Below are 23,775 nucleotides of genomic sequence, written 5' to 3'. Positions count from 1 at the left end.
GAGAAGCAAAGCCAGCTAACCATACCAGTTCTGCCTCGTAGTGACTGGACCAAAATCATGGAATGGTTTGGGTTGGAAGGGACCTTAAATCTCACCATTCCCCCCTATTCCACAGGCAGGGACAGCTTGCACTAGACCAGGTTGCTCCAAACCCCATCCAACCTGGCCTTGAGCACTTCCAGGGATATAGCAACCACAGAAATACCGAAGAAAACCCATTCCAAAGCCTGTGGATATCATTCCTTCAAAAACCAAATATTTTAACTCTGATCAGTCATTGCTGCCAGGAACTTCCATCCCCAGTTCAGATGCTGGTGATAAATGGACTTTTATTTTAGCTGTGTCTGAGGAGCTGACTTCATTCATCTCACAGAACAATTACACCAGTTAAAGAGACAAAAAGTTACTGCTGTGTGCTGAAATATTTGCATAAGGAATTGGGAAGAGATCAGAAAGAGACATCCCAGGTCTCTTGGCTTCTCCTGCCAAATGCCTCCGAGTCCCTTACCAGTGAGCCAGAGCTGGCAGGGAGATGATCACCCCACCAAACAGGTCTTTCCACCCCCCCAGAAAGCTCCTGGCAAAGTTTTCCTACTCTCTCCACCTCCCGCTTAAGGTCTGGAGGGTGTTACACCCAGGACACAAAACTGAGGGGAAAATAAAATCTCTGTGGCCTCATGGAGTCTCATCCAGGGCCAGAGACATCACTGTGTTCTCCTGGCTTCCCTCAGCTACTGCCAGGGAAGGCAATTCCTGCTGGAGCCCAAACTCACAATCACCACCTCATCCCTCTCAAGGGAAGGGCCAGAAGCAGCAACACATCCCACCTCTGTTGTTCTCCCAAAACCAGGAAGAGTTTGGCCTGGGACTTAAGGCAGCAAAACTCAACTTCTGTGTGAGCCATGGGGTTCCTGCCCCCCACTATCCATGCCCTGCCTAGATGGGCACACAGGAGGATGGAGGATGGTTTTATCAGCAAGGACAGGGTTTTTGGAGGAGAGGTGCTCAGCTAGCTCAGATAATTAAAGCAGAATTGCAGTGTCCAGCAGCCAGCTGGATGTTTGACCTCTGTCAGCCACCTGCTGGCAGTATTTATCTGCAGGGTGCCTCTCATCATCAGCCCTTCCTGAGGCCCAGAAGAAGCTCTTGAAAAGATGACACCAAGGAGGAACATCTGGGGTCAGGACAGGAATATGTTGAGTTTTCCTTCCCTATTCCTCTTCTCCCAGCTTCTCTTCCTGTAACACACACTGGACAACTAGACAAGGCAAATTCTTCAGGGATGCTTGAACAGGCTCAAGCTGTAAGCAGGATTTGGGATGGATCAGATGGAAAAAGCAGACTTTGCAGGATGCCACGTTGAGAGGGAGGTTGGAGATGACATGCAGAGGAGGGAGAGGTGTGGCATTAAATAGCAGCCCATGGTCAAAAAGGAAGGCATTTTACCCATCATGGTCAATGCCTGGTGGAATCTGAATCTCTGGTTTAGGCAGGACTTTGCTGAGAAAGGCTCAGTACATACAGGGAAGGAGTAATTCTTTACTCCTTTAAAGCCTCCCCTTCTCCTTCACTTCACATCATTCTCACACAGCCTCGAGCTGCCTCCCTGACATCACAGCCCAGGAGCTGGGCAAGCCTGCAGAGCAACTCCACCAGAATCATTTACAAGTCACAGGCCTGTGAACAGGCATCTGAAAGCAATAAACAGGTTCTTAATGTTCGGGGTTTGTTTTGCTTCCTAAGCTCCCTCATCGAAATCAAAGCTGTCTGGATCGATTTGCAGAGGCACGAGAAGGGGATGATTTGTCTGTTGCCAAGTGTGGAGCAGAGGGAGCTCTGACAAGAGCTATATTCTCTGGAAATAGGGTTGATCGTGGAATTTAACATTTCCATAACTATAGCAACACAAATGGCCCAGCTAAGTATTGCTGTTAATGAGACTCAGCTCCATCAATTGCTGCACTTCTTGGTATAATAATGTTCTCAAGAGATCTGAGGGTTTCATTTTGGCTTCTCCACCAGCCAGCCTGGATTTTAAGAGATTTGGGTTTTTAAAAGAATGCTCTGTTATAGTAGTAAAATGTTTAAGTGGTCTGTCTTGCTGTGGTTTTTTATTTTATTTTATTAAAACACACAAATGCTTTTTGATTCTCCAGGCCTGGTATGCCAAAACCCCACTGGGGAAAGCGTGGAGCGCAGCACAGGCAGCAAAGGAAGCAGGAAAAGGAAAGAAGAAAGGAAAGAAAGGAAAGAAAGGAAAAGAGAAAAAGTAACTTCCTCGAGGATTTTTCACACAACTCTACTTCAATGGCAGATTAATGCTCCTCAAGTTATAGGTATTCCAGGGAAAAGAATTCCTCCCTGAATTAATTTTTAAAGTTATTAAAAAAAAATAAAAAACAGACAAGATGTAACAGCTCTCAGAGGATAAAGAGTTAATGAGCACTGACTTGCTCAAGAATTATTTATTCTAAGAGATTTTAGGGGGCAGAAGGGTTCATTACTCAGGCCTGTAACATGCCATCAACTTTTAGGCCATACTCATTTATTTCGGCAAGTAACTCTCCTTAAAAATTGATGTCACTTTAATGTCTTTCATTACTTTAATATCCTATATGCTTTATAAAACTAACTGCTTTCTATATCTGTGGGTCTAAAGTGTTACAGTCCTCAATAAAACCATTACAGCTATAAAGACTGCTTTTTAATTGGGACAGATTAGGAGGCACTTTGTGCAATCCACCACAAGCTGAATATTTACACAATTGCAAGAGGAACAGCACTGGCACCTTTGGAGGCCTCAGCATGGACAAATTCGTATATGTGGGTGTCAGGAGAAAAAAGCAAAGCAGCTACACGCTAATTTGGCTGGATGTCCACCAAAATCTGTTTTTAATCTATTTTTCCATAGAAAATAATGCCTAATTAACATGTTAGCACAAACAGCAATGAGTTTGTTGCTTTCTGCAGCTTGTTTGCTCACCAATCAGCAATTTTGAGGGCCAAGGATTTATAAGGAGTGCTTAGAACACTCTAAAGCTTTGGGACATCCTACAGGACACTGATGGAACCAACACCACCCTCATGGCAGGCACAGGATCATGTTCAGCAAGGTCTTGCATAAGTAAGAGCCACAAACACCTGTTTTTCCCTCTGATCACAGAATTCCTGTGTGGACTTAACAGGTAACTGGAAATACACAGCCCAGCATCCCCAGGGAGCTGAGGAACCTCCCTGTGCCTGCACCAATAGCCTTGGAGGTACAAGTTGGACAGCACTGCTGGAGGAAGCTGCTGGGAAAGGGATGGCATTGAGCCCCTTCAGCTCCTAAGAGGAAACCAAATGGGAAAAGGCACTCCTGGGAACAGGAATGCCTGAGAAAAAAGGGCCTGGGAGGATTCCTGAGTGTAACTTGAACTGCACGGAAAATTATTTGAGCAGTTGTATCACTGTGAACAGTGGAGGGAACTGGATGGGTCTGGTTAATAAAATGAATTTTCTCCCTGGAGGCTATCCCAGAACATAGGATAGAGCCACCTCGATTTGGGATATTTTTGCTCTTTTCTAGCTTTATTTTACTGTCTGGTACAGGGTCCCCTATGATTTCACCCTTCCAACCTCGAGGCTGCACCTCCAGCCCTGCCAAAGAGCTCCAAGCAGTAAGAGAGGAAATTATTGTTACATCTCCCCTGTGCAACCCCTCGGGACATTTCTGATGGACACCAGCCCTTCCCCCATCAGATGCTGCTGGCATCTCCACATGACCCACACAAGAGAGCCCATGAGCTGCCAGCCCCGGGTTCAATCCACTGCAACAGTGCAGCTGCAAACATTAGCTTTACATCCCTTATTCTTTGGAGCAGACAGCTGGCTCCCCACACTCAGCAGCACACCCCAGTTTTATCAAATAAGGTACTTCTAACTTTATCCTTGGGGAGAAAAGCCAGGCTCTCCAAAGAGGTGACAGGGGTTCATGTTTAAAAACCCCTCATCTCTGCTCTCATCCGCAAGGAAACTAATTTGGATAATTCTGCCCTCAATCTTGCCGACAGCAGAGCCCTCCTCCCCACAACAGGTCTGACAGCACGGCGTGATGTGATGAAAGGACCACATTTCAGGAGGATGTAAGCAAGCCCATTAACTCATATTTCAGCAGCTTCACTGCAATCTCCAGAGCAAAGTAAAAGCAGCTGACTGGCAACATCCATCTCCAGGGCACAGCGCTGAGCCCGTGCAGGGAGGATCCTGAACTTGCACAACCCTCCAGGTCTTCCCAATATTCACCAGTTCATGGGGAAAAAACCACCAGGGGATTTATCCTTTAGGTGTAGCTTGCACTGGTGGCTGCTTGCATTGATTTCTTTCTGTGAGGATCTAGAAGCCACAGCTGGTTTAACTACGAACAGCTCCATGTGTGCAGGAGGTGACAAAGCAGGGTGAAGTGTCCCAGGCCAGGCTGGACAGGGCTGGGAGCAACGTGGGATACTGGGAGGGGTCCCTGCCCATGGCACAGGGTGGAACTGGATGAGATTTAGGGTCCCTTCAATCCAACCCATCCCATAAAGCAGAAAAGCTCTCCTCTGTGGGGCTGCCAAGCTCTTACTGTTCACAGGAGAGGCTTCTTGTGGGGAGGGAAGAACGAGGAACAATTTTAATGCTGTTTATAATTATTGCAGAGAGTGCAGCTTTTTGAAAAATGAATGAAGCAGCTGCATCAAGCAGAGCCAGCACACACAGTAATTTCAGTGTCAGTGGCTGAATTATTCAATGAAGTGGCCCTGGCTGGGTCTCCAACATCCTTCCCACTGGGAGGCTCTCATAGGAACAGCTCCAGAAATGCTCCTCCAACATCTCCACCCAGACATCATTCGTGGAAAGAGGCAAGAAGGTTGTGGCTTTGCTAAGCCCAGCACAACTGCACTCTGCTTTCCAGCCACAGCATTCCCACGATCTGATGGAGGAGGAAAATCCTGCCTGCTCCAGCTAGCCAAAGATGAGCTTTGAGGGACAGCAGAGAGGGGGCAAGGCTGCTCTGCCTCTTGGTGTGGAGGCAATCCAGCAGCAGCACCAGCAAAGTTGAGAGAAGAAGCTGTCATGCTCATTTATATATGTAAGTGATCTAGAGAATTATCAGCTAAATTATTTAAATGTCCCATTACTATTAAATTACTGGGCATTCATTGTAAGAACAGTCATAATATAGTAACTAATTCAGTATTAATGTGAATGTCAGCATTTCATTGCAGTTATTTTGTACTTCATCATCAGATAATTTACCAATAAATTAATTGGCTTAATTGCTTCCTCCAAACCCAGGAGAACTACATATGACATGACTTTTATACAAGTCTTCATGCTTACTCCCCCATCCTCCAATTTTAACCACACCAAGCAAGAACCCCTCTTTGGAACACCTGGAAGGGGAAGCAGAAGAAACATTGGCATCTCCCTACCCTGTGGATTTTAGTGTGCTTTAAATACAGCCCTACACTTGGAATAGGACAGGACACAGGGAATGGCTTCCCACTGACAGAGGACAGGGATAGATGCGATATTGGGAAGGAATTGTTCCCTGGGAGGGTGGGGAGGCCCTGGAATGGAATTCCCAGAGAAGCTGTGGCTGCCCCTGGATCCCTGTGAGTGTCCAAGGCCAGGTTGGACAGGGCTTGGAGCAGCCTGGGACAGTGGAAGGTGTCCCTGCCCATGGATGGGGATTGGAGATAGATGAGCATGAGCTGTTCTGCCCCCTCAGCTGTACCAATCCTGAGATGGGATTATTGGGATTGCTCCTGCCTGCCTGAAAGCCAACTGCTCCAGCACTGGGGTTTTCACCAGCAGCACAAAAACTCTCTGGCAACCACAGTGAATCTCCCAGGGCTCCCTCTTTTCCCCAAGAGCTCACAAAAACTTTTCTGCTGTTTTCTTCTCCAGGAGATGGGAAAAAGACTCCATCGACAGCACAGTGGGGAAGGACAGCTCTCTCCTCCTGTTTCTGGCTTTAAATGTTTTTAAATAAGTGATCAGGGCTCTTTTGCAGAGTGCAGCAGGCTCAGCTCTCCTGCACCACCAGGGAGGGATCAAAGTGATGGCAAAACGCTAAATCTTTATTGATGCTGGTTTTCTCTGCTCCTGAGCAGTCCGCAGCGTGCCAGGCCAGCACAGGGACCACTCCAGGTGGAACACCCCAAGGCAACACATCACACCCTCCCTGAGAGGAGTCCCAGCCACACAGCACCTGTGGCAGCCCATTCCTGAGCTTGCCATCAGAATTCAAAAACAAGCCGACGTTTCTCAGCAAAACCCCCCAAATCCGGTAACACAAAGTGAAGCTGACTGTTCTATTAACTCCCATCCTGCATCAGCAATTTTCTAAAGTGTGGAAACATTATAATTGACTTTTCTGCTAGTAGCAAAATGTCATTTTTCCTTAATACTCCCCAAGTCAGTAACGCATTTCAAAAGCCTCCGATGCCACTACCACAACAGGACTTACAAATTAGCACATTTTTAGCTTTTCATTAAACACAATGCCAAAAAAAAAAAAAAAAAAAAAAAAAGAAGAAAAAAAGGGAAAAGTCTTCCTGTATTAGGGTTTCTCTCCTCATTATTGAAAGTACTGCGACTTTGGAACTTCTCGCAGCAAATTATAATGCACTCAGCCTGGGGCCATTGTAAATCAGGGCTTCAAAAAAGGTGTCATGTAGTCGGGCCCTCTTCAAGCACTGAAAATATCGGAGTCTATTTGAAAACGCCTTCTGTAGTCTCTCACTAGCCTTGCAAATCAGCGCAGCACTGGGTAGAGCTGCCTTTTATTTTATTTTTTTTTGCCTTGTGGCATCAAGCCATTTCTGTTCCGACCAGAAAAAGAGGATTATTTCGTGCTGGGATTTCAAATTAAAAAAAAAAATTAAAACCCCCTACACCTAAGATAACAAGCTGCATAAAATCCCCAAATCATTCGGGGTTCTTGTTAGGGTTTGGACAGCGCCTGTGGGGCTGTTACAGCCCTGGGCTGAAATCCCTTTTCTTGGCACAGCAGGGAAAACCAGCCCCAGGGGATGTGCCAGCAGGGAGACCCCCACATCCCACCCCAAAACCCCCAAACCTGGCACTGCTCCCACCTGCCCAGCAGCCTGAAAGCCAAAGCACGGAAATGCTTTGCAACTTTTCCCAATCCTCTGGAAAATTCCTTATCCCATCCCTAATCTCGTTTGCCCCTCTCCAAACAAAACCACGCAGCTCCCTACAGGTTGGATTCTCCTCTCCTGACAAGTTTTGGTGCTTCAAGTTGCTCAAATTGCAAGAAAATCATAATTAACGATGCAACTAAATGCGAAGGGAGAGAGAAGCCCAAAATGAAGCTGTTCCCTTCCCGGGGGGCAGCTCCGAACCAGCAATTCCTAACACCCTTTTCCAGCTTCCTCGCTCCAGGAGTCACCCTGCTCCAGTCTTCCCAACCAGGATTAGTGGAAACATAGGAAGGGGCCACAGCAGCACCAGAGCACAAAACAAGCAACAGTGTCAGGAAAATTCATCCACAAACACCGCAGGTTTATGTCTAAAAATGAAAGAGAGGAGTCCTTTTACTTTATTTGAATAAAGGGAGAGGCCATGGGGCATTCCCCTGGGATCTCTCAGATTTTTGGAGGACACAGCCTCCATTTTATCCTGTTTTCCCAGCCACATTTCCCTCTCTATTCCCCCACTGCCTGAGGCACAGACTTCCCAAACACCTGATACCTGAGATTCCCCTCTAATGTACAACTCTCCCTTTTAAATTTTAATTCTTATAGAATTCGTGGCTTTTTCCCCATTGCTTCTTTCATCTTTCAATATCCAATTCCACTTATCAGCAGACCTACAGCTTGTTTGTAAATATCTTTTTCCACTCATCCATCAGTGGAATCCTTCCTATGGTTTCTTTTATCTCTCAGTGCTGGTTTTATCCGCCAGCAGACCCACAGCTTGTTCGTAAAGACAAATTCAGCATTCCTCTCAACAGCAAACAAGGAACTGGAGCAAGGAGAGCCTGGGCAAGAGAGCCAGGCCCCAGCAACGTGGAAAAGCAAACTCGAGGAACTCACCTTGTCTTGGAAGGGCCACAGCTCCTGCGTGGGTATGGCCAGGCTGTGGTTAGCAGGAAGGAAAAGGATTTCCAGCGCTGCTTTGACCTCCAAAAAGCCAAGGAATTTTGGGTTCAAGGCTTTTATCCGCTCAGTGCATCACGTGCAAATGGGAAAAAGTATACATAGAGGGGAAAGAGAACGGAGTGAAATTAGGAAAAAAAAAACCACCAATAAATACTATTTGGACAGCGAGGGAAGTTATCAGCTAACAACACTGGGCTGGGCACGGTGGGCTCTCGTGGGAAATGGATTTGTGGAGAGTTTTTAGGGCTCTCAGCCCAGTGAAAGTTGAGAGGTTAAGGCCTGGCTGCAACCCTGTCCTCTCTTCAGGAATAATGGGAGCAGTGAAAGGGCTGGGAGATTAGCAGGAGATGGGAATCATGCAAACGAGCCATTAGCACCAAGTTTGGGAGGTTACACCCGTAATTACTCTAATTACTCACTCGGCTCCATCCCTAATGCCACCGAAAGGCTTCTCAGGGAGGGAGGGGGTGCTGGGCGGGCAGAAGTGCTGAAAGGCATCAGAGATGTGGGGTTGCTGTGGTTTCCAAGGCCGATGGAAGCCTGCAGCGGTGGCACCCGTGGGTGGGGCGCAGGGTCAGTGGTGAGGACACACGAGATCCCAAAACCTGCCCGATCCTCTCAGGGTCATTTCTGACCCACCCAGGACCCTAAAGCAGGTCCTGCCCTGAGCCACCATTCCATTTTATACCATTTTATTCCATTTTAACCCACCCCTGCTCCCTCACATCTCCCAGTCCCGGGATGTCGCTGCCCTGCTGGTGACACCACATTTCACACGAGGGACATCCCAAAGTCCTGGCCCCTCGCTCCTCCATATCCAGAGTGGAAGGGCAGGGGTGGCACTGGGGACAGTGTGCTGACATCGACAGTCCTGCCGTGACAGATGAGCAGCTGCTCTTCCCACCACACCACAACCTGTAATTTGCAGCCCTTGCCCCACAGGTGATGGGAAGAGGGGCAGGAATGGGGGCAGAGCCCGGTACAAACCAGGTGGTTCCCTCCTGGAAGTGCAGCTGCTCCAGGAGAGCTGGGAGCCGTGGTGAACCGGGCCAAGACCCCACTAATTAACACTGACAGGCCAAGTTCTGGTGTGTCCACTGGGAAGGGATAAATCAATCCCCCAGAGATGGGTGTGGGCAGCAAGGGATAGCTGGGTTTGTTCTTCTGCATCCCAGAGGGCAAACAATTATCTCCATAACTTTCTAGTTAGGGTGTGCATGGGGAACATCCTACAATCCATAAATAACTTCTACAACTGCCTGGTGCTTTCAGGTGTCAAAAACTAATTGTGCTCAGGAGCAAAACAGCTCAGGATGACATGAAACCAAGTCAAGGGCTTGTTGGAGCTCGTGGTGGCCATCCAGCTCCTCTGCTTCCACCTCCCAGAGCGATGACAGTGCTGGAATTCCAGCTAGGGAATGGGGTGAATCTGCTTCAGATGCCACAAGTCAGGGGAAAAGGACCAGGATCTGAGTCCTCACTTTGTAATCCTTTAGAAAACCTTTTTAGTGGAAGTCTGTGAGTTGTGATAGTGACAGGAGGCAGATCACAGGCTGCTGTCTCCCATCCCCGGAGGAAATTCCACATTACGGACCCTGCAAGGAGCCTCTGATCCTGACACTGTATGGGAGACACGTGATGGAGGTCAGCCCGAGCTGGTGTTCCAGCCTGGCACACAGGGTGACATTCCATGAGCACATAACTCGGGGGTTAAATAACTGGGAGGGCTCCACATTTAAAAGAGGATGTGCCCCAGGACTGAATTCCCAGGGGATAATTAACACAGCTGCAGCTCTTCAGCAGGGAGGTGGGGAGAAGGGAAGCCTTGCATTTTTACTCAGGCTAAGAGCTATTTTTTTATTATTACTATTTCTATAATTGATGGGAAAAGGGGGAAAAAAGGCAAGTAGTGCAGTTATAACTGGAAAGAGTTAGAGGAGTTATTGAATTATTTACATCTGACAAAGATGGGCCACTATAAACTAACTGTAGCACAGGACCTTTCCATATTATATAGAGCTGTTAAAGGGAAATGCTTAAATATCATCTAATTTCCAATAAAAACTGGACAAAATCAATGCAGCCTCAGCACGAGTTTATATTTCACTGGGGCAGCAGCTCTTACAGAAGAGCTGAGCAGCAGCAGCAGCATCTGCAGAAGTATTTTTGGGGGGTTAAAGGCATGACCCCCTCCCCAGGCACAGGCACAGGGACGTGTGTGCTGGCAGGGGCTCATCCCACAGCCTGACCCAGCCACATAACTGGGCAGTGCTGTCACAGGGAGAGCTGCAAATATAAATGGGGGCAGGGTGGCTCCCAGGGAGGGCATTGAAGCTCACACCTCACTCTGCCCGGCCAGGGATGGTGATCCAGGGGGCATGAGTGCCCATCAGCCAGGAGAGCTGCCCTCACACTGCTCCAAGGTAGGTTTGGCAGGGTGGCATTGCCATCCTGCTGCATCCCACCCCTCAGTCCCACAGCCATGGAGTGCTGCAGGGACACTGCCATCACAGGGACCCTGCTTGAGTTTTTGGGGGGGCTAGGAGGGAGTGCAAGGTTTAAATCAGCCACTCTGGAGGAGGTAATGCTGCAGGCTCCTGCACCACGCTGCAAACTTCCCTGGAAAAATAATACTGATAATGATAATCATGCCATTCCCTGCTGCCAGAGGGCAGCTGTAAATCAGGGTGGTGGTGCCAGGGGCTCTGCACATCTGGATGTTTTAACACAGCCTCGTGGCTTTTGGAACCAGGAGGGCTGAGTTATGTGGCAGCTGAACTTGGGGGACAAAGCTCTCCCTTAAACCTTCTGCTGCTGCGTGTTGTGCTCCTGCCTGTGCCAGGAATGAGTTCTCCCGGTAATGGGAAGCTGGAGCAGGCAATTTAAGCCATTATTAATAGACACACTTGATCTGAGGAAGGGAAATGCTTAATGTTTTGTTCAATGAGGTGTGCTCTGCAAACAGTCGGGCACGGGGAGAAGGGGAGGATGCTCCCCCCGCGCTGGAGATTGGTGAGGGCGAGGCTACAAGTGCTCACTCTCACCCCTTTTTGGGGCTCTGCTCTATGCAGAGGCACCCCTGCCGAAGGGAGGACACGGCAGGATGATCCCAGGCTTCATTTTTGCAGGATCAGACCCTCAGGGATCACAAAGGTGATGTGCCCAAGGCTCTGCAGCTCTGCAGGGCCAGAGGAGAGGCTTGTGGGGTTTCCTCCATCACCCAAACTCGCTGCCTGAAGGCAACAAGTGCTTTACAAGCAGATGAAGCGCCCTCATTTTCCTTCCAAGCCCCGCCAGGGGGTTCTCCCCCTGCTCCTGGCCAAGGGCAGGATGTTCCCCAGTTGTCCTGGCTCCTCTCTGCAGTAAATCCCACCTGCCTGTGGAGCTGCATTCCCCTTAAATTCACAGCAGCATCGCTTCATCCCGACATCTCTCTGCACTCCTGGCTGGAAGCAGCTCTTGGCTTGGCTTGCAGGAGCCCAGACTCTGGGGATTTGTGTGCCAAGGGGACCTTTTCTCTCCACTCCTGCTGTCCCAGGCTATTTTTAAGCCCCTCCCTCAGCCACGAGTTAATCTTGGCCCGAGTGTTTATATGCAAATAGATGCTGATTGAGAGGGGTCACGGAGTGTTTCAACACACTCTGAAGGGCAATTTAATACCAGACACACACGTGCACACCCCCAATAACGAAATTAGCCCAGGTCTGACCCACAAGGTCTGGACTCCCTGCTAAATTTACCCTGGGAGGTAATCCCTGCCTGGGGAAGGTGACCCCTGTGGAGTGAGCAAGGACATGTGAAGGCAGGATTCCTCCACGTCACCACAGAAATATTACAGGGCTGCTAATGAGAGGAGAGGAAAAGCGAGCCAGGCTCTGGGAACGAGACCCAGGACAAGCTCCTGGGGTAAATGATCCCTGTCTGTGCCTCTGCCTGGATCTCCAGACCTCCTGTGCTGGCTGAAGGGATAAAGAGGATGTTTTCCATACCAGAGCAGTGCTTGGAGGAGGTGGTTCAGTTCATACCAGAGGGGGAATGGACACAGAAAGGCTGGGTGGAGCAGAGCAGCAACAAGTGGTAAAAGCAGAGAGAAAAATGAGGGGGTTTGGAGGCTCCAAACCAAGAGAGAGGTTGTGGACAGCCAGGTGGGAATGCCAGCCTTGAGAAGAAGGGGAAAAGAAGGAGAAAACACAGCAGACCACCTCTTGCCTCAAATTAGCTCCCATGGATATTCCTGTAAATAAAGGGGGGTCCTTCACCAAGAACCCCTTAGCTCAGCAAACCCCATCCTGCATGGACTGACTGTGGAGTTTTTGGGGCTCCTTTCCCACAGTCTCCAGGGCCAGAGGTGAATGTCACCACAGCCATGCTGGGGACACACACAGAGGAACCTCACGTGGCTCTGGCAGCACAGGGGTGTTGGCCCAGGAGCCATGCAGCATCCCAGCCCTGTTTTAACACCCCAGAATCTGCTTTGACCAGGTTTATTCCCCAGAGAGGTGGATGGGAGGGCTGGAAGGGGAGGGGCTTTGTCACCCAGAGCCTCCAAGTGACGAGATGCCAATCTCTATTCTTGTCTCCACCTTGGGTTTCTCTGGTGACCTTGAGGAGAGGAGCCTTGGGGAAGTGGGAACAGGGAAAGCTCTGCTGGCATCCCATGGCAGCAGAGTCTGGCTGCTTTCTCTCTCCTATACAAGGCACTGTGTGGGAGAGCAGCTTCCCCTGCCAAAGCCCCAGGAGGATTTGTACCTCACTGGCCTTTGCATCCCTGCAGGCACATCCCAACATTCCAGGCTGGGCCAGGAACACATAGCCCAGATTTTTCCAAAGAGCACCCACAAGGCTGGAATCTCATGTGGGCACCTTCATGAAAAAAAGAAAATAGAGCAGGGAATAAAACCTCTCAGAGCTCAGAGGACACAAATAAGGTTACTGGGGAGGACAGACAGCAGTTGACTAAATTTCTTTATAATTTTATTTTTAGTTTCCTAAGCACTAGGCACCATTTTCCTCCCAGCCTAAACACCCCTGTCCCGAGTTGGAGCCTCCAAATAATAATTAAAGCAGTTCAATCCAAGAGGTGCTGCTGCAGCATGGCCTGGTGACCACCTGACCCTCACTGTACCCCGTGTCCATCGTGCTCCAACCCCTCTGGAGTTATAAATACTCCACAACAGAGCCTGGACTGGATTATAATTAGACAATGAGCCAAGAGGATGGAAACAATGAACTATAAAAGCCTGGCTATCCCCCCAGCCAGGACCTGCACGCTGGGCAGCACTGGAATGAGCGAGTCACCAGGAGCTGTGACAGGAAAGCTGAGGATTTCGTCCAAATTGGATCTGGAGCATCCCTTGGCACCTCGGGCTCCCATTGCCAGGTTTTATACAGCCCTGGTGACAGGGGACCTGAGGAGCCTGCAGGTCCTGACTGAGCGATACCACCAAGATGTCAACCTGGTCTTTGAGATCAGCAAGAACGAGCTGGAGTGGCAGGTGAAAAGCCAAGCCTCTTACGGAGTCTCAGGTACTTTTCCTTTAAAGGCTAGGCCAGGAAAATGAAATAAATTGATATTTACTAACCCTAAACAGGAGAGGAGCAGTGCATTTGGGTGCCTTAAGTGTTCCCAAGGTTTCTGGTTGACCCACAGTTCTGGCCATTAATACTCATGATTTCTAATATTTTCCTCTCTTCTGCATGTACTAACCCAGAGGAAGTGTAAAATCTGTGCATCCACATGGTTTCTTCAGGTTGGGATTAGTCACTGTATCTTGGGAATGCTTCCTGGAGGGCTCACAGCCCCAGATTCCTCATGTTCCTGTCTAGGAGGGATAAGGTGCCCTCAGGATGGAGGTGCCCCCTGAGGTGATGCTCCTCATGGAGCACCATGCCCAGGAGATGGTCCAGGAGGTCCCGGAGCTGCTGGGAAATGCAATTCCTCACTCTGGCTGATCCCAAACCCTGCATATCTCAAGCCCAGCCCTCTATCACCCTCCCAACCTGGCTTGGGTGCCTTCACTCCCAGCAAAGACAGCTTTTCCTTTCCTGGAGAATTCATCAGCTGCCTTTTGGCTTCTGCCAGCCACTTGCACACCAGGACCTGTGCCCTGGTGCCCAGCAGGGCGTTGGCTTGCCCACCTGATTCCACCTGAAATCCTGCTCCTGGATGAGCACACACCAAGGGAGTTTTGTTTCCCCTCTTGCTGACTGCAGTCAGAGCCACCAAGTGTAACCAGCCCCACCTAAAGCTGGCAGATGTCAGAACATTCATCCACAAACACCGCAGATTTATGTCCAAAAAGGAGACAGAGGAGTCCCATTACTTTATTCGAATAAAGGGAGAGGCCATGGGGCATTCCCCTGGGGTCTCTCCAATTTTTGGAGGATGCAGCCTCCTTTTTATCCTGTTTTCCCAGCCACATTTCCAGAGGGAATGGAAATTCTTTCCCCATTGCCTGAGGTACCTGAGAGGCACAGACTTCCCAAACACCTGATACCTGAGATTCCCCTCTAATGTATAACCCTCCCTTTTAATTTTAAATTCTTATCGAATACGTGGGGTTTTTCCCCATTGCTGCTTTCATCTTTCAATATCCAATTTCATTTATCCAAACCTACAGTTTGTTTGTAAATATCTTTTTCTGTCCATCAATCAGTGGAATCCATCCCGTTGTTTCTTTTATCTCTCAGTGCTGGTTTTATCCACCAGCAGACCCACAGCTTGTTCGTAAAGACAAATCCAACATTCCTCTCACAGAGAAAAATGGGAAAAGCAGTGTCTGGAGCTGACTCAGGCACCAGGGTGCTGGGCAGGGGATGGGAATCCAGAGGGTGGGAACCCAGGGGATGAAATTCAGGGGATTGGAGCCCAGGGGGTGGGAACCCAGGGGATGGGAACCCAGGGGATGGGAACCCAGGGGCTGATCCCATTCCCATGTCCCTCAGGGCTGTGGGCGCTGGAGGAGAGGCAGGAGCTGAGCACCCCTCTGTGCCTCGCCGCCCGCCACGGCCACCCCGACTGCCTGCGGCACCTCCTGCGCCGCGGGGCCGACCCCAACCTGGCCCCAGGGGGACAGGGAGCCCTGCACGAGGCCTGCCAGGGGGGGCACAGCGAGTGTGTGGAGCTGCTGCTGGAGTACAAGGCCAACCCCAACCTGCAGAGCGACGAGGGGCTGGCCCCGCTGCACCTCTGCACCACCCCGGACTCCCTGCGGTAAGGAGAGGCTCCCACCCGCATCCCTCTCTGGGGCTGCCCCTGCAAGTGTCCAAGGATGGGGTTTGGAGCAGCCTGGGATAGTGGGAGGTGTCCCTGCCCATGGCAGGAATGAGTTTGGTTTTGAGGTCTCTTCCAACCCAAATGGCTCTGGGATTCTGTGGTAACCTCGCTGTGCACAGAGCCCAGGAGTTTTGCCTGTGGGAAGCAGAAAAGATGTCATGATCCATGGCAAGGCTTCCCATGTACTCCCACATTTCCCAGCTGCCACAACAGAGACAAAAAGAAGGATATTTTGGTGCCACGCACAGCTTAAGTCTTCTTTGGTGCACAACCTAAGTCTTCTTCCCATGGACAGGAACAACCCAGCCTCAGCTTTTCCTTCCTCCTAAAATCAGCATGTCCTGCATCCCAGATCCAGCACACTTCCCCAGGAGATGCTCAGGATGGGTCAGTGGGATGTGGAGCAGTGCTCCCACCACCTTGGTTCATAGTCAGGTTGCATCCATGTGCATCCACATCTCACCCTGGATCAGCATCACACAGATGAGCATAAAAATTGCCTGGAAAAACACACAAAAATACAGAAAAACAGGTTTCTGTAGGGCTTTAAGTACCTGGATCGTTACACACATGGGATCAGCATGGGATCAGAATATTTTCTTTTTTTTTTTTCTTTTTTTCTTTTTTTTTTTTTTTATGAAGAGCTCAGCCACTTGATATTATCCTGATGAAACTTCTTAGGGCTGTAGTGAATTCCATCACCTGCCAGCTTCCCTGAAAAGCCAGCCTGGCTTCAATCCTCTCCCCTCCAGGCAGGCAAGATTAACTAGAAGTAGGTGTTGAAAGCAAGGTTCCAGCATATCAGGGACCACAACACAGGGAGAGAGCTCTGGAGAAGGGAAGCAGCCAGAGAGGGAAAGATTTGATCCTGGCTTGTAAATGAGAGTCTCTGCAAGATGTCCAAAAATCCAATATTAATCAACTTCTGGTTCAGCCAACAATCTAGGGATGAATTCAGTGTATCCTTGGTGCCATGAGGGCTGGATGGACAGGGATGGGAAAGGGAGGATGCGACAAGCAGCTCTGTGATTGACAAGAGCTGGCTTTAATTCCTTCACCTGAGCTCCCTTTGCACCTTAAACTTCATCCTCCAGCCCCATCCTAAAAGCCCAGTTCTTCCCTGATTTCAGGCTTCTCCCTGTGAAGAGATGGGGTGACCAAACCAACCCAGGGCATGCAGAGAATCTCCTGGACCTCAGAGCCCCAGGTGCCCTGGTTTTGCTTGCAAGCTTGGAAAAAATATGATTTTTTAATATACATAAAACTGATCTGTTCTCACTGATTTGCATGTTCTGTTCCCTTGGAAGGCAGAGGGGGATGGCAGCACAGGCACCGAAGGGATCAGACAGCCCTAACGTGGCAACAGCTGAGTTGTAAGCCCTGGAATATTGGGGCTTTATAATGGAAATGCTGAGAGCCCCTTAACTGCGGCGCCCGGCGCTACGGGGGCTTCTACAATAACTGAGCCAACTCCCTTGAAAGATCAAAAATTAATAGACATTTCAGACAGGGTTTGAGGTTTCGACCAGTGCTTTTTCAATGGCAAAGACTTTGCTAAAGTTAGAGACTGAGGAGGTCAAGCTTTGGGTAACACAAACATTTCCTCTTTGATTAGGGGGAGACTACTTTACCTCGCCTCCTTTTTTTTTATTTTATTATTTTTTTCGTTGAGTAGTAGATTTTAGGTCATCCTTAATTTTTTACTGACAACAAAGAGCAGGTCATTGACCTACATAGAGAGCTATTTTATTTTTCTCCCTCTCGATAACAATGGCCAGAACACCTATGTGCCAGGTTCTTCTGTATTCCCATATACTCGGCAATTCACCATGGGGGCAGGACTTAAAACCTTTGAGCCTCTCAGTGACTGGGATAAAAAAAAATTATCTGGGCTTCCTTCCAGCCATTTGAGCTTCAGAATCCATGAGATTTCAACAAAAAGGATATCAGAGCTTTAATCTAGGAGCTTTTTGAAGAGATGGAAAAAAAAAGTTCCAGTAAAGTTCAGTCTTACCTTCTTCACTTTAGGAGCTGTTCATGCCAACGTCGGCCTATTTAGTAGAGTTCCTCTCCTTGACCTCTTTTTTACAGCCGAGATAATTAACATGGTGGGGTAAGATGAGTCTCTAAATTCACTGCACTCTCTCCCTGGCGCTCTCCCTTTTCCCTCTTAAAGCTGGGGATGATTAAAGGAGCCTGCCTTTATTGGCACCCCGAAAAAAAATAAAATAAAAATAATTGAGGGGGAGAGGAAGAGCCTCAGCGGCGGCAGGGAGGGGAGAGCAGGCGTGGGGCAGTGGGAAGGCAGGGATGCAGGACACAGCTCCATCATGGGAGGAAGGGATGCTGAACATCTGTAGAGCTCTCCTTCAGATCTCCCTGAGCATCCCGGGCTTTCCTCGTCACTGGGGACAGCCTGCCTGGAGAGGAGTTTCCCTTCTCCAGCCTTGCACGTAGGGGAGAGAACTCTGTGAAGCCAAGGGATGGGGCAAGAAGATGTCAGCCCCACTTCTAGGCTGAGCAAGTCCCTTCTCCAAGCCTTCCCACCACCCTGGGAGCTGGAAGTGGAGTTATCCACCTCCTCCAAGCCCCCAGGGCTGAGGGATGGGGATAAAAGGTGGGATGAGTCAAGGCAGGAGCTGGGGGCTCCATAAGGAGCAGTGGCATAGGGAGCAAGCAGCAGCGTGGGAGGAATGAGCAGGGAAACAGGAGCTGGGCAGGAAGGCAGGTGCCTGAAAAGGTCACACAAGGCTCCCAAACTCCGGGGAGATGGGGACTGACACCCTCCAGGCACCCTCCAGCTGCTCCAGCATCATCCCGGACAGTCTGCCCCTGTGGCTATGGGAAATGAGCAGCACTGCATGGGGGAAAAAAGCCCAGGGTTTGGAAAGGCAGCATTTAGCATCATCTAGTGCTAAAGCCCATCCTCTGCTCTGTTTAGCCTTGCTAAATACAGCACCCATTTGGAGCCATCCTTTTGGGAAGCTGGGGAGGAACAGCTCCTCAGTGGGTCCTGAGCCAGAAATACAGAGCCCAAAAGCAGCCCAAGGCCTGACAAAATGAAAGTTTTTACAGATAAACCTCGCTCCGACCGCGGGGACGGGAGGCAAGAACAAACAGGAGGTTTTTCCTGAAGGGAACTGGAGCCTGAGTGGGTTTTTGGGACGGGAATTTTCCTGCAGCCTCCGCTACCCCAATCTCCTGCTCCTCCTGCTGGTTGTTCATCGCATCCCATTTCTGATAAATCCCACTTCCCCAGCCGGGGTGGTTTTCATCCCAGCCAGTGGGAGCCATCCTGGCATAAAGAGGGCAATGGGCACATCTTGCCCTGACTCTGATGGGTGAAGAAATAAAAAAAAAATCAATCCCAAATAATTTTCTCCCATTCCATTTGATCCAGCATCCCAGGGTAGGGTGAAGGTGGAGCACTAGCGCCACTCATCCCAAATTTCCAAATTTTCTTTACCCTAAGAAGTGACTTGCCCAAGCAAGGAGAAATCACCCATCACCTGCAAATGGGTTGGGAATGGCTTGGAAGTGAGTTTAAATTAGCCAAAATTAGGTACCAGGCTGGATGGAAAACAAACTTGTTTGTTTTGCCACCAGATTTCTGCTGAAATAAACAGAAAGCTGAACTCAGAATACTCCTTCAATATTCCCAGAAAATTGGAGAGGAGCCCTTTAAAAAGCAACAAGCCCTCACTGGGCCTTATTTCATGGGGTTTTAGTCTAACCTGGTGGCAACAACCAGGGTGGGAATGAAAATACAGGAAGGCAGAAACGCTGGTGAGGTGTTGGAGCTTGTGAACAGAGATGTCAAAGGTTAACAAGAGCATCTACCCAGAACCTGCTAATGCCCACATGTCCAAACAGGAGGCAAATGCTCCTCCCAGGGTCCCACCTTTTCCAGTCACTGGAAGAGATCATCCCGTATTCATAAGAGATCTTATTCCCTCTGTGCCAAGGGAGGAGCACCCAGGGGGAAAATTTAGTATAAAGCTTCTTGGGTTTCTTCCAGCAAGTGAGCCTTGGAACTTGGTAACCAAAAATATGATGTAGAAGGATGGCATTTCCACAGGAGAAGATTTGGGATGTCTACCAGGAGATGAAGAGGACCTGAGCTCCCAGGGTTGAATTCCAGGGTTGTAAGGGAAAAGCCCCTCAGCACAGCGAGGATGCTGGGCTGGACACAGCCCCTGGCTTTGCTGAGGAATAATCCCACTGTGCTGCTGTGCAGGTGGAAATCTTCAGCCTGGGCACTCTCACCCAATCCTGGGCAATGTTTGTGCCCAAGGTCTCTGGGCACAGCTGCCTCCTTGCCTGGAAATGCTTTAATCTACCCTCAAAAAAGAAGAAAAACAGAACAAAAGGGGATTTTTCTCACAGCCAAGTCAGCAATATTTTTTTCCCATTTTTCTCTGCAGAACCATCCCTTGGTTTGCCCTGAATACATTATTTTAGGGTGCCAGAACTACCTGTGACATCAGGATTAAGCTACTCCTGAGAGGGTCCAAGAGAATAATTATAATCAGGACTACAAATTCCCTGCTGATAAGGATGGACAAGACCAATAAAAGAGACTGAGTGTCTGAGTGATCTCCTCCAACAGCAGCCAGCAAGCCCCAGAAAAGCCTCAGGGAGACAAAACATTCCTTGAGAAAGGAATTCAGCATCCTAGTGCAAAAGATGAAATTGGAAAGGAAGGATTTGAGGATTTTGGGATTGGCACAACCCTACTCTCATGCAACCACACCCCAGGCAGAGAATCTGTGGTGGGTGCCTCTGGTCAGGGCTGACACCTCTGGGAGCATTACACCTGCCCAGGATGCAAAAAAAAAGGTCCTACAGGGTTTTTTCCTGGCAAACTCAGGCTTGAGATGCACACGAAAGGCAGCCCAGGGAGGTGTTTGCAGATTCTGCACTGCCAAAGACATTGAAAATCCTCCTAGCAAATCCTTGGGGAGGTGATGAGGCAGGTCCACAAAAAGTCAAGTGTATTATTAGTAGTACTATCTCATTATTTTAGTATTGATATTTTCCCCCTGGGCCAGGAAAAACAAGCAATATCCTGGTGCTGTCCCTCCTCCCTGAGGTGCCTCTTCTTCTCCATCCCTGCTGCTGGAAGGATCAGGCTGGGACTTCTCTCCCCATCCTGTTTCTTCTCTGTTAGCCCAGAACATCACACAAGTCTCCAGTGACATCTGAGCTGAAAGAATAGTGCATTAGATAAAATTAAAGAGGCAGGAGGGGTTAAAAGTTGGTTAAAGCTCCTCCCTTGGACTCCATGGTCCTCATGGGCCCCTCCCAGCTCAGGATATTCTGTGATTCTGTGAAAACAAAATCCTCTGGACCAGGAGCACAACACAGGTCATTCTCCCTCAAAGGGAGAAGGAAAATCCATTTTTATATCCAAGCAAGTGAGCCTAGGATGGTCAAGGTGTTCAGGATTGGTCAGGGATGTGGTCAGGGATGGTTCAGGACAGTCAAGATAGTCAAGGTTGGTCAAGGACACTCAAGGTGGCCAAGAGTGATCAGGGTGGTCATGGATAGTTGAAGACAGTCAAGGATGGTCAAGGATGATTGAGAATGATCAGGGTATTCAAGGATGGTCAGGATGGTGAAGGATGGTCAGGATGTCCAACACAGTCAAGGATGACCATCCATGACTGACACTGGTCAAGGGGCAGAGGGAGACATTGCCCAAACCACCACTGTCCTCACTGTGGAGGGCACCAGGGCACCGTGCCCCCCTGCCCAGCCTGTGCTGCTGCCTCCCAAAATCCCCGAGTGCCACAACCCCACCTCCAGCACGACTTCCACCCTCACCCCACACCACCCCCCACCTCACCACAGCTCCTAGAACCCCATCCTGGAGGTGCATCCCACCTTCCCACAGGTGTGCCAGGCTCCTAGTGAGGCACGGGGCAGCCGTGGATCTGCCGAGCGAGGCGGGAGGGGACACAGCCCTGCACGTGGCCGCCAGGCACCGTCTGTGCCACCACGCCCGCCTCTACCTGCGGCGCCGGGCGCGCGTCGACGCCCGCAACGCGCGGGAGGAGACGGCCCTGGGCATCCTCTGCAGGCACCCCCCGGCCGTGGGCGACGATTCCCTGCAGTTTTTCCAGCTGCTGGCTGCCCACGGGGCCGACGTGGACGCCCGGGACGAGAGCTGGAGGAGCCCCTTGCACCGGGCGTGCGGGGCGGCCAACGCCGAGCTGGCGCGGCTCCTGCTGCGGCGCGGCGCCGACGCCAACGCCATCGACTACGACGGCGTGTCCCCGCTGGGCTGGGCCCTGCAGGGCGCTGCCAGCCACAGGGATCTGCGTCCCCACCTCACCGTGCAGCTGCTGCTCAACCACGGCTCCCAGAAGATTTGGCCCCCAGCCTTCGTCAAGGTACAGGCCCCAAGATGGCGTCCGGGGAGCACCGGGGCTCTTGAGGTTGGGAGCTTTGGGTGGGAGAATTTGGGAGAATGTGGGAGAGCTCCTTAGTCCTGGCAGGGAGTTGGGGAGTGATGGGAATGCAGGCCCAGCAGAAGGGCAGGATGGAGCCAGCGTGGCTCAGAGGGATTTTTCACTGCCTAGGGAATATCAGAGACAGGCTTGGTGCAGGAGCTGCCTCATGGCTCTGCGTTCCATTGGTTTTACATCAAACCACAAAGAAAATATCATCCTGCCTTGTCAGGCACAAGCCAAAAATGTAAATAAGGAGTGAGAGCTGCATCCAGAGGAAGAATCAGCAGGGTGGGACTTCCCACAGCTCCACAGATGGAGCAAGAGCTCCAAAACGCAGCAGGAGCAGCCCCTGATCCCAACACGGGGCTGTCCCAGTCTGGAACGTGGTGGGCTGGGACAAGCCCTGGCTGCAGCAGGTGGATGCTGTTCCCTTCTGAGCCCTCCCATGGCCCTGCACAGGTGCTGAGATCCTGCGCGGCCGTCCCGGAGGTCATCGAGGTCCTCTTCAATTCCTACTCCCAAATCCCGGTCTGCCGGGAGTGGGCCAAGGCCGTGCCACAGGAGGTGTTCCAGGTGAGGCAGCACTGCTGGTTTGGAAGGGTTTTCCCCACAGAGCAGGATTTTATTTTCCCCACAGACCAGGGTTTTATTTTCCCCACACAACAGGGGTTTATTTTTTCCCCCACCCAGACTTCACTTGGATGGAGAAAAATTGAAAGGAATACTCCCTAGAGCAGCCCCACACACCTGATCCCTCCAGGTTTGCATCCCTTCAGCTCCACCATCCTCAGAAGCCACATCCCTGCCCCAGCCTGCCATAAAATCCTCTCTCAGCCTCTGGAAGTGGCCCTGGAGCCAGAGCTCTTCCCAGCAGGAGCCCACATCACTCGTTGGGGTTTGGGAAAGCTCCTCCTTGGATGTGCACCAGGCACAGCCAGCCTGCTCTGGGATGGTTTGGGATGGCTCCTGGCCCCACAGGCTGTGAGGGATGGCTGGAATGCGAATAAAGCCTTCAGCTTCTTCTGGGGAATGGGAGAAAGGATTTTTATTCCCCAAATTAAGGAAAGGCCGAGGCTGCACAGCCCAATCCTGCTTTGTTTCCCTGTCTCGGGAGCAGGGTCTGTTCTACACCAGCTCTCTGTGGGATGCTGCTGCCCCCTCCCCAAGGTGCTTCCAGGGGAGAATTCCAGAATTCCTCCCCCACCCTTTCCCTGTGGGGCCGTGGCAGTGCCCAGACCCCTCACCCACAGCCACACCTGGGCTCCTTCCCTTAGATCCCCATCCCTGAACACCTGCAGCTCCTGTGGCAGGTGGGTGATGCTGGCCTTGCCCCTCTCTCTGCAGCAGCACCAGCTTTTCTACGAGTCCCTTTTCGGGCTGGCGGGCACAGCCCGGAGCCTGCAGCACTGGTGCCGCTCCGCCCTCCGCAGCAATTTTGGGAGCCAGTGCCATTCCCTCATCCCACTGCTGCCCGTGCCCAAGGCTCTGCAGGACTTCCTGCTGCTGGAGCCGCAAGGATTCGTGCTGTGAGGGGGCAGATCCACGTGAAAATCCTTCCATGGAGCACGGGAGCATTGCTTGGTGTCAGGGGAGCCACGGAGCGCTGCTTCCGCTGATGGATCGGACTAAAACGTGCTTTCGGCTGGAAATTTGTATAGACTTTCTTCTTTTATCTTCTTTTTTTTAACCTTCTAATCGTGCTCTAAATAGATTATAAAGAGTAATAAAATGATCAGTGGCTGGCAGGAATAACGCTCATTATAGAGGATCCCTCAGGTGTGCAAAGGGAGGGGACTCAAACCAGCCCAGGTGAGCATCAAATCCCCTGGGATAAATCTCACCTGGGATAAACCTCACCCGGGATAAATCACACCTGGGATAAATCACACCTGGG

At 50.4% G+C, this 23,775-nt stretch overlaps 2 protein-coding genes across 2 annotated transcripts in view; both read left to right on the top strand.

Moving 5' to 3' along the window:
* IQCA1 (IQ motif containing with AAA domain 1) overlaps positions 1 to 2,414 on the top strand; it is a 97,630-nt gene extending 95,216 nt beyond the window's left edge. Inside the window, exon 19 of the mRNA XM_033064885.1 lies at positions 2,157 to 2,414. Within this exon, the coding sequence (XP_032920776.1) occupies positions 2,157 to 2,273 (117 nt within the window). The 3' untranslated portion in view covers positions 2,274 to 2,414. The remainder of the gene's footprint in view (positions 1 to 2,156) is intronic.
* An 11,012-nt stretch (positions 2,415 to 13,426) lies between these two features.
* On the top strand, positions 13,427 to 23,411 carry ASB18 (ankyrin repeat and SOCS box containing 18). Its single transcript, XM_033064000.1, has 5 exons — positions 13,427 to 13,676; positions 15,096 to 15,363; positions 21,323 to 21,821; positions 22,341 to 22,454; positions 23,226 to 23,411. Exons 1-5 carry the CDS (start codon positions 13,436 to 13,438, stop codon positions 23,409 to 23,411), a joined length of 1,308 nt encoding a protein of 435 aa, XP_032919891.1. The 5' UTR covers positions 13,427 to 13,435.
* Positions 23,412 to 23,775: the final 364 nt, after the last annotated feature.

This window comes from Catharus ustulatus, chromosome 7 (assembly GCF_009819885.2).
Source record: "Catharus ustulatus isolate bCatUst1 chromosome 7, bCatUst1.pri.v2, whole genome shotgun sequence".
Classification (NCBI taxonomy): Eukaryota; Metazoa; Chordata; class Aves; order Passeriformes; family Turdidae; genus Catharus; species Catharus ustulatus.
The sequence above is the reverse complement of the archived record's forward strand: the minus strand, read 5'-3'. Positions and strand labels throughout refer to the sequence as shown.